We start from the raw sequence: 10,871 nt of genomic DNA, 5'->3' as shown, positions 1-10,871 counted from the left end.
AAAAAGAAACTGTCCACAAAACAAATTGATCTGATTGGTAGACAAATCAAACAAGGAGTGCCTTGAACTCCTCTGAAGTGGAGCACACATGACATATCAAATGTTGATGTGATGTCAGTTGGCGTCATTATCAGAAAAGAAGGGAGAAAAAAAAAATCACATAACAGTAATAACGTACTTTATATTGCAGCCTCTATCGGAGGGGAAAATAAGACTCTTGACACATCATTCGGGAATAAGAAAACACAGCAAGTTGCTTCTTTTGATCTCCTTGGCCTGGAGACCTGCTTTCTCAGCATGCTGCTGACGCTATTACAGATGGAAAGACCTTGGGATGGAAATACATTTAGTCATCTGTGCTGTTCTTGCAGTGAAGTGCTGGAGGTGGTTGAGATGTACGGCAGAGTGGGTAAAATGGCCATAAAAATCTATTACCAAATCAAACCGCACTCTTAAGGATATGTTTCTTGTCTGGGCATCCTTCCAAAACAATACCTTCAAGTGCTCGACTACAATAAATTGAGGCAAAGCGCTGCAATGAATTTTCCTTTTGTTGACCTTTAAGTGTATTCACAGAGCCTGTTTCTGCTTCATCACAGACAGGAACATATTCAGATGAAAATGCACATTGCATTGTGTTTTAAAAATAAAGAGGTCCTTGTAGAGGGTGCTTATTATAAAACAGTTACTTTGTTAATCCTATAATAGTAAGAAAAGGAAGTGACAGCCAGACAATCCATCATCTTCATCTCAACTCTTCCACTAACTTCTCCTGTCAAGGTCAGGGCTGTGTTCTGGCTGGATTGTTTTTAATCTTAGTTTCCTGTGTAGCTTTGAGTCTTCAACTTCAGTAAAACCCTGCTTCACCATCATACAATCGCTGATATTCACACTGGGAGCTGGCAAGCGCAGCTTAATGTTGAGCGCTGTGAAATCATTGACCACACAGGGTCAGTGCTTCTAAATGTTTGAAGCTCTTTAAAACAAAGCATCTAGTTCATCGGAGTATTAACTTTGCTTGACAGTAATTGCCAGTCCCTTGGCTGATACTTAGACTGGTTCTGAAGGGGTACAAAGACAGGTAGAGGTTGGGGTGCCCTGCCCCTGGCGGGAGCCACTAAACTGAACACTTTTTAAAGTCTCTTTTTATCTCAATTGTGTCTCAGGTTACAGATGCCAAATCCCCATTTCTAGTACATTTTGGGGAAATATCTTTAATCACCTTTTTTGCTGGGAGTTACATGAGATGATCAACACCATACTCAAGTGTGAGTATGAAGCTACAATCAGGAGACGGTTAGCTTAGCCTATCGTGTGCACCAGACTCCATTCACTACTCCTAACTTAACACCAGGTGGTTTACTCCATAGTGAGCAGTAAATTCATGTTTTACCGATTCTCATAGTTTTTGCATTATTACTGACAGGAGTAGAGTTGCAGAGTTGCTCATATCAGAGGGATTACTAACCAGTGGCTATCTGTAAGTGGAACTGGATATACACAGTGATGGTGGTTGGCCTGCGGAGAGGGCCATGATATTCGCATAAAACTGATTTATGATGGCACAGCCCACTGCAGGGGCTCGTGATAGGCCAACACATCATTCAACATGAATACTGGACTTCCGTAGGAAGGCTCACCCAAAATTCTGGCACATTATACTGCACAACTGTTTGGTCTTTTTTCTTTTTCAAACTATAAAATGAGACTCATTGCAATTTGCGTTGTCCATGAGTTTGACACTGCTTTGCTTTTTGAGGGCACTATATCACGGATAAGGCTCACTGTTTCCACTGTTTCAAGGCTTAGCTTCACATTTTCATACAGATATGAGTGGTGATCTTCTCACCGAACTCTCCACAGTGAAAGCGTATTACCCAAAATGTCGAACAATTCCTTTTGTGCTGTTTGCAACACGAGCGCGCACACACACACACACACACACACACACACACACACACACACACACACACACACACACACACACACATAGAAAACATACCTTGACAGCCACCAGCATCTTGTCCTTGGTGGGGCTGAGGTTGTAACACTCTGCCAAGAAGACTTTACCGAATGCTCCTTCGCCCAACTCCCTCTTCAGGATGATGTCTCTCCGCTTTATATGCTGGACTACTGAACCACAGACAGGGTGAGAAACGGAGGGAGGGAGGAAAGTAGTGACATGAGTCATTTTAAAAAGGCTTTCCTCAGATGCTACACATTTTTGTGGGATAAAAATCCCATGCTGTGGTTGCAGAAAAAATGTTTTGAGGGAGAAAAGAAGCAAAGAGCAGCGCACTGGCAGATATTTGTAGTACGATTATCACGATATCAATATCTAAAGTCTGTAAAGATACAGTTCGAGGAAGTGAGAACAAAAATGATGCAGAAGACATCTTTGATTTAATAGTGAATCCATAAAAAAACAAACGTCTTTATATTTCAGTATTTCTCTTTATATAAGTGTGATACAGTGAAGCAGAAACCAAATATGTGTTATTGTCAAAGTGGGACAAATGTTTTATCTAACTGTGAAGTTACAATATTGGGAACATTGTTGGTTCAAGTGGTTTTAAATCTCCAAAGTGCAAAGAAACTGCAGGATGACACCGGACCTACCGAGCCACACATCTCTTATCTGGTTTACTTGGTTTTACTGTCGGCACTGAAAACAACACAACGGGACATTTTCTAATGAGATGAGAATTGTAAAATGTCGAACTTCTGTAAAATCTCTGTGAGGAAAATAAAACAACAAGCTGAGCATGGGGAGAAAAACAGACCCACTGTCTCTCCCTATACTTCTTATTCTATTTCTCTTTCCTAACAACTCACTCTGGGATCATTTTAAAGTTGCAGGACAGTTACAGCCAATCATTGGATGTTGTGACCTTCAGCCTTTTGTGTTGTGCATGAGTGAGCATGACAGAGCTAGAGGAAGAAAGTGTGAGAAAATAGTGAGACAGAAAGTATGAAGAATGGCAGGTATCAGGAGTAAACTGTTACACCCTGATACCTGCCAGGCTCAGTATGAAAGAGTTGGGAAAGTGTAGGAGTTGTTGGCTCCTGCACAGAACGGCTCTTCATGCCTCTGAATAAAACATGATAGCTTGTAGGTTTACCATGAGCATTGCAGCGCTTCTAAAAAAATGTACACATAGACACAGATATATTTATATATAGTTTCCCAAACAGACATGTAAAAGAAAATGAGAGGCACTACCACAATATACAGGGTTGGACATCACACAGTAGTTTGAGCCAGACAGTAACTATATCTGTGTTAAAATATGATAATAAACCAGCTTGTTTAATGCTCAGCAACTGGAGACACATACATAGGTGAAGGTCCAAACCAAAGTTATTACATTTGAAAGCAAATCATAAATTACAAATAAAATAAAATGTGAACCATTGGAATTAAATTACGTTCTATTGGTTACAAGCAATCACTGTCCAATATTTGTTTAACCACAATTACTTATAAAGTACATAAGGAGGAATGCCACCAATTTAAATAAGTCATTATGTTAATCGTTTATGCCCCCGGACAGATTATTCAGTGTCTGTGGACCACTCCTCTCTTAATCTGATCAAAACCATTAAGAGCCTAAGATTTCATTACAGAGGTGCACCAGCTTCCACTCCATGGATGAAAAATAAATGGGGCAGCACGGCATAATTACATGAATTATTAAAAGGCTGAACCAAATTTTAAATTTAATTTAATATCAAGCTAAATCTTTTGGCCCGATTGTCCGACTTGACAGTGACATCACTAATTCAAGGATTTTTTATTGCTATAGGAAAGAGCTGTTCACTGCATATTGGCATGTATTGATTTAACTGCCCTGTGATGCAGCTGACACATCATGCGCTATTTTCACAAAATATCTGCAGGCTTCTTATACATTCTCTTGTTAGCAAAGTCAACCAGTACAACGTGTCCTTGATAGAGAAGTAAACTTCCAGGGTCTTTATCCGCCCTCCATCTGTGTGTTCTTTTAAATCACACTTGTGCTTGTATACGTATTATAGAAAATATGTCACTGAGGAGTCTTGAGCACACAAGACTACATACTGAAAAATCACTGACGTCCCTGCAGCGAGAGCTCATGAGCTGTTGCATCTGTTGTCACCAGCAAACATAAAAGTGAGGCATCCTGAAACTCTGAGGCAGGTCAGTGTTGCTACAGCTTCTCCCAACACCTACAGTAATGCTATTTGATCTCTTTCTGCAGAGGAGGCAGTTAACTTTCAGCAAAAAAAAAAACCCACCAAGCAGCGGCGAAGTTTGACTCCCTTCAATGATTATATTTTTCTGCAGCCAGGAAATTGTGACAAGCAGGTGAACCAAGATTTTATATGCGACGCCTTCAAAACATGTTCATGTGTTTCAGGTGGGAAGAAATTATTTGTAAAACAGGTCAAAAGACTGTTTACTGATTGGCTGTAAATATTCTCTAGCCGCAATTCCACAGATTTGAACGGTCGCAGGTTACCACATACATTGCGTGGCAGCTTGATGCAGGCCGCACTTCCCCGCTGCTCTGGTGTGTTTTCAGCGTTTACTGACAATTTCCAACGCTGCCCCTCTTAGTTACTGTTGCTAGGCCCTTTTAAGCTTGTGCAGTTTGCTGTGAGAATGGGGGCGGATTTGCCCCTCAAGACTCTTAGTAGCTATTGAAGCAACACGGGTCGTTTTTTTTGACAGAGAATTGAGGAGGAAATATCTTGAAAAACTCAACTTCTCATTTCTAGCCAGACCGTCAATTCCTTTGACTGAGATGACTTTCCTACAGCTGTAGCTAGCGAGCTAATTAGGCTAACGTTAGCTTCAAGAATTGGGTAAAAATCTGTCTCCAGGTGACTTCTTAAATGTTTCCAGCTGACTCATTTTGAAACAAGGGTTCCTGTAAAAGGGTCTTGAATATGCACATTATGGCTAAAATGCTAAGAGACAGACATGTCCCCTGTAGAACGTCAGCATCCTCAGTACGATTGGACCACCGTTGTTTTTTTTATAAATACATACTGTTAAGGTGTGATTGGTTGCAATTTTCCAATTCATCCATTTGAACTCTTACCGCCTATGATCACGTTATTTAGCTCGTATAGGATTTGCCGCGAGAGATAACAAACGTGAGCCAGCCAAAAAGAGTTCACAGAATGGTGTAGTCTCTGAAATATTTCCTCATTCACAAACACAGACTAGTTCAGTCTGACCGTCCCTCTGGTTTTTTCTTTTTTCCTTTCCTTTTGTGTAACTTCTCCAGAATCACCAGACCATCTGGCGAACATGTTGAGAAGGCGATTCATAAAAAATGTCACCTGCTCCTCTGGTGTCCCTGTCAGATGGTATCAGAACCACCGTTGCTGAAAATCGGTGTTAAATATGAAGACATGTCCCAGTTTCTAAAGTAGATCAGAACACAAGTGTCGGCAGAAGCTGGCAGACAGTTTGGCGTGTGAGAGTCCCACCAGGGACACTCACACATCACTGCTGTCAAAGCTTCATCCACCAGAAATCTGCTCTCCTAGAGCTGAAGAAAACATCCCCAAAGTCGATACACATTTTAATTCAAAATGTGTTTTGACTAGATTTCAAAGGCCAAATGTCTCTGACACTTTCGCAGCTGATAAAGGAGCAGAGATTGTTTTTCTTACTTGTTTTAAGAGTTTCCAGGCTTTACATCCACCCCCCACTGAATCCTATCTTTACTTCTCCACTATTGTACTTTCCTTAAGAAATATGAATAATCTTTTGCTGTAATTCTTTTCCATGCGCTCCTGCAACGTTCATGATCATTCAAGGGTAAGCGCTGCCTTTATTATCGCTTGCCTGTCACGCTGATGATCCAGGTATTGAAGCTTATACTGTCGTCGCACCCGCCATTAAGCTCATCCGGGTGACATAGTTGGTGAAATGCCAGAAAATGTGAAACAATGTGAAGGATTTTATCGATCAGCAGGTGGCGGCTGAGAAAACTTTTTCAACCACACGTCAGACAACAATATCATAACTTCTCCTCATAAGTTAGCGTTCGATTGTTATCTTGACTTTCACTTTTGGTGTATTCTCTTTTGCCGTGAGGTGAGGCGAGGCGTCATCGATGGGTTCCTTATCATGTGCAAATTGGTCATTTGCATCTGTTTTAAACATATCTTATCAGCTTCATCACAATATCCAAACTTGTATCTTTGTCATTATGTAAATCAACCAAACTGAAGCACACTCGCTGTTATTAAACTCACTTCATTATTTTAGAAATTCACTCTTTTTTTCTACTAATCACATAAAGGCCTTCACTGGATGATCCATGAACTCTTTTTGCACTTTTACTCCAGGAATTTTGTCTCCCTTTGCTCTCTTTAGGAGATCAGAAGTTACTGTGATCTGGTATATGACAGTCAGAAAGCCCAAAAAAGTGCCTTAACTGTAGGTGTCAAAATGTGTCAAGATTTAAATGTTACTGCGTAGAATAACTGATGGGAACTCAACCGCGCTTGACAAAGCTTTGCGGACTCTTGATCAGGCAGCAAAACAATAGTGCCACTTATATTCCTGTAAGATGAACATTGCTGCCCGTTTAACAACTTGGTCACCAGATTTGGAAACTTTTCAACCCAGTTTAGAGACTTTATTTTTTTTAAAGAGACTCTAGACTAAACAGGCTTTTCCACTAGACCACACTGACATACACTGCCTACAGCAATATGAGACGACACAGGAATATATTGTCATGCCGTAAGAGTAAGACTGATGTTGGTGTAAAAACGAACCCATCCATCAGTACACTGTGATTGCACGGAGAGGTTTACATACTGACGGAGCCATATCGAGGGGGAGGCGTAAACATACTGCCGTTACTGTGGCGGCATCTCACTTTTAAACCTGCACCACTGTAATTTATGATATTTACACTTTAGCCCATATTTGCCAAGAAATATGACGGGGAGAAACTGTAAAACCTGACACGTAGAACACTGTAGCTAGTTTATCCTCAATATAGAGCTATATGTCGTTTCAGTCTCTGATATCTGAAATTCACTTTAACTGATGATCTGCACTCGCTCTGTGCCAAAATTTCACTTTTACGATGTGTTGTGTTTCGGACTGAATAAATGCGATTGGCAGAATACATAGGATTGTATCTTGTAAATTTCAAAGCAAATTCTCAAAGCTATCGGAACCATTCAAAAAATAATGTTATGACATCAAAAGAATATCTATACTTTCACTTCAAAAGACACCAACTCAAATGACATCACTTGAGGCAATGTATCGGATTTAGCTGAGCTCCCTCTGGAGCCGCAAAAGGCTTTATCAAGCCTTACAAGGTTTTCTTTAACCCAAGATTGTATTTTCTTAATCCTGAGTGACTGTTGCTATAATTTCTTTTCTCTCCTCTTGCAGCTGAAACAAACTTGTTTAACTTATTGTGAAATAAATAATAATAATATACTACCTAAATGTTAAATGCGTATTATCATGAAAAGATTCCAGGTTATTGCCCTGACTGTAAAACTGTCAAATAATGTCTGCACGGACAAATTAATGAAAGAAAATAGTGATTTCTCCTGAGGAAACTGTGGAAACCACTGTGTCCATTCAGTAACCTGTTTAACGCTCCATTTGTACCAGTTGCCCCCTCTTTCCTATTTTTCCCCCCAATATAAATATTCCATCTATGTTCGTTTCTTCAGCCTCTAAATAGACACTGACAGCCTCGTTCTCCCCCACCGATGGGAAGGAAACAGCTATTAGGGAGCGTGCCTATCGACAGTGGCAAGGACAAGTCACTTTAACCTTCAGTTTCCTCTGCAGGCAGACTTGGGCTGCATCCTGCTGCCTATTTACCCAGAGCGGCACGCTGAAAAGCCCTGAGATTAAATCTCCATCCCGCAGCTCAGCATCATTCATTTGTCTTGGCTCACCTGAGGCCTCAACGGCAGCGGACGTTCTCCCTGGAGGCCGAGAGACAACGCAGCCAAATTTCTACTCAGCTAGTCAGGTCAGGGGGAGCAAAGCTGTTTGGAGGGCTTTGTTCTGTACCTGTGTCTGTCTCTGTGTGTGTGTGTGTGTGTGTGTGTGTGTGTGTGTTTGTGTGTTTGTGTGCCTTTGAAGATGTCTACATGCCAGCTTTGTGCATTTGTGTGCCTTTCTGCCTCGCAGGTGTGTGCGTGAGTATTTTTCTGCCTGACAGCCTTCCTGAGTGTGTGGTGGGTCGATCGATGCGGGGCTTCTCCTCATTGACAACATGTCTTTTGCAGGGTGGACGCTTCAACATTGCCGGCTCAACCCCCCCCCCCCCCCAAACACCATTTCCTGCATCAGCTCTACATTTAGTTACTTTGAAGTTACTTGTCAGGAATTATAATTCACTCACACAGTTTCTTTTTCTTTGGGACAAAGAACAAAGCAAGACACTGCCACTTTAGTCCTGCTCTCATAAAACATTACCACTATAACTTCACATTAAGACCTATTGAATATAGGATTAGTCATGCATCGTCTGATTAATAGCACAAATAATTATACAATTTATTTATAACAACGGATTCATATGATGTGAATTGTTCCATTCTCCTCTGAGATCTGGCTTTTACTGAAATCAGAAGGGGAATAATTTCACTGAGATCACTGTAATGCACTCGTAGCTTAGCTTGCCTACAGAAAGAGCCCCACAGAGAGCTCATAGTTAGGTGAGAGGTACTCATCCACCAGTTGATAGCATACAAAAAGCTCCCCACCATCAAATTCACTGTAGGGGCTTTCAGCGTGGTTGTGCGACTGTGACATGAACAACTAGCATTTACTGTTGTCTCTCAGTGGGAATCTCTTCCCAACCTGCTGCGGCTGGCTGCCTGCCGGCCTGCGTTTCTGTTGCTGCTGCCTGGCCTTGATCAACACTATGTCTTGTGTGTGAATAGACAGCAATTCCTGGCTACACTATGACAACAAAAACATGCATCACACACTCATCTTGGTTTATTTCAAGTTTAAAATTTCAAGCCAAGCCAAAGATATGGAGTCCCAATATGTTCAATATTAAAGAAATAAATAAGACATTATGAAATAAATAATCATACATGAAATGTTCTTGTCTTCACTTCGATGCAAGGTAATAATCTCAAGCTCACAAGCCAGCCTGGCTAAGACGATTAGCTGCGTAGCATGTCAAGCTAAATAAAAGGAGTTTTTGTGTATTGCAGTCATACACAGCAAAAGATAGTTGGTTGATTCAGAATTACTTGTTGCTCTGGCTAACTAACTGCCGAAATGAAGCAGCAGTTGTTGAGCTTGCTTAGGAGAAGAAGGCGGCCTGTGATTGGCTGAAAGATGAGGGGATGACTGGTGACAACACCGTCTTAAAGAGTTACATTGTGAAAAACATTACAAAACAAAAATGTATATAATATAATGAAAATGACCTCCAATTAAACTCTTAATATTAAAAGAAGAATAATTAAATGCAATTTCAAAAAAAAAATGTAGACCTTTGCATATACTTTTTAAATATTTTACACAATTGAATCATTTCTTTTATTAATTTCATAATGTTGTATTTATCTAATTGAAATTGAACACTTAGTGCCTCCATACCACTAAACTTATATAGAGAGATCAAATTGTACATTGATTTCCTTTTGACAATGGCTTCTCCTTAAGCTCAACCTCGGTGTTATTGCTGGATTAAAGTTTAAGCATTAAGCACACTTAAGCTTTAAGTACTTCACACTTGCTGCTCAGGGGAGGTTTCTTTGAAAGTGACTACCAACACAAAATTGCTATATTTGACATCTTAGTGCAGTGTACTCAAAGATACAGTATCAAATGTGTTTGTACTCAAGCAGAAGAGTATTACAAAAAATAAACCCTGTAGGCCTGATGGGAATAAAGTATTTATATGTATTTAGCTGACCTGTCAACTCTCATGAGAATGTGTTACATTTACATCCAACTTTAATTGGCAACTCGTTGGTCCGGTCTTAATGTTAATGCAGGACGTGTTTGCAGACACACCAAAGACTAGGAAATGTGGAGCAACTTTTATTTTTTTTGTTTTTTTTTGCATATTGCCACCACTCTAGTTTGCAAAAGTAATTAATCGTGTTTGCAGAAGCAAACATTTCTAATTTACTCTCGGATTTATTTCATTTCCATTGCTTACCACTTAGTCTGTGCAGTTGTTCTCTATATGGGCTGAAAAAGGCAGTTGTATTTTCACTTTCAACTGTGTCTGATGGGCTCTTCATTGAATTTAAACATGGTTTCTGTCTATCTGGATGCGTTTTTTTCATAGGACTGCACCTGGAATCAACAACCATCTTTTCAGAGCTTTCTCTGAACCTCACTCCCTTATGGGCTGAGCTGAAGAAGAAGCTCATCTTGGACTTCTTGAGCAACAACTTAACAGGGCAAAACACCACGACACAACAGTTTGTGACAAATAAACAATTTGTAGCACTAATAATTGTACATTCATAAAATTTCACTGCCGAACTGCATGCTGGGTACAGCTCGCTAACAGTCTGCTAACAGCTGGGAGAGGCTCCAGAAAAGAGCGATGCAGGATGAACAAAGACTGAACAACAAAAGGTATTTGGGTCAGACACATATGCAACGCTGATTACCGTAATATGTGTGGTATTTGTTATAAATGTACGTTGGTACATAGACAGTGATAAGAAGCTGTACATGGAGGAGCTTCTTCTTCTTCTTCTTTAAATTCCATTGGCGGATCGCAACCAACTTGCATAGGCGCATACCGCCACCTACTGCACTGTGTGCATTTTCAGGGTAACCTTTTCTTCACTGTTCTGATAATAAAATAAAATAAAATAATAAAATAAAATTATATATATAT

At 40.3% G+C, this 10,871-nt stretch overlaps 1 protein-coding gene across 5 annotated transcripts in view; it reads right to left on the bottom strand.

The window, feature by feature from the left end:
- The window catches only part of ntrk3b (neurotrophic tyrosine kinase, receptor, type 3b), a 148,273-nt gene that overhangs the window by 23,999 nt on the left and 113,403 nt on the right, over positions 1 to 10,871 (bottom strand). For 4 of the 5 annotated variants that reach the window (XM_031848519.1, XM_031848523.1, XM_031848521.1 and 1 more), the window contains one exon: positions 2,003 to 2,133. In XM_031848519.1, coding sequence (XP_031704379.1) covers positions 2,003 to 2,133 — 131 coding nt within the window. The remainder of the gene's footprint in view (positions 1 to 2,002; positions 2,134 to 10,871) is intronic. The other variant, XM_031848520.1, reaches the window with a different exon arrangement.

This window comes from Anarrhichthys ocellatus, unplaced genomic scaffold, assembly GCF_004355925.1.
Source record: "Anarrhichthys ocellatus isolate YVR2014 unplaced genomic scaffold, GSC_Weel_1.0 scaffold8, whole genome shotgun sequence".
NCBI classification, from domain to species: domain Eukaryota; kingdom Metazoa; phylum Chordata; class Actinopteri; order Perciformes; family Anarhichadidae; genus Anarrhichthys; species Anarrhichthys ocellatus.
This window is presented reverse-complemented; position numbering and strand designations above follow the sequence as displayed.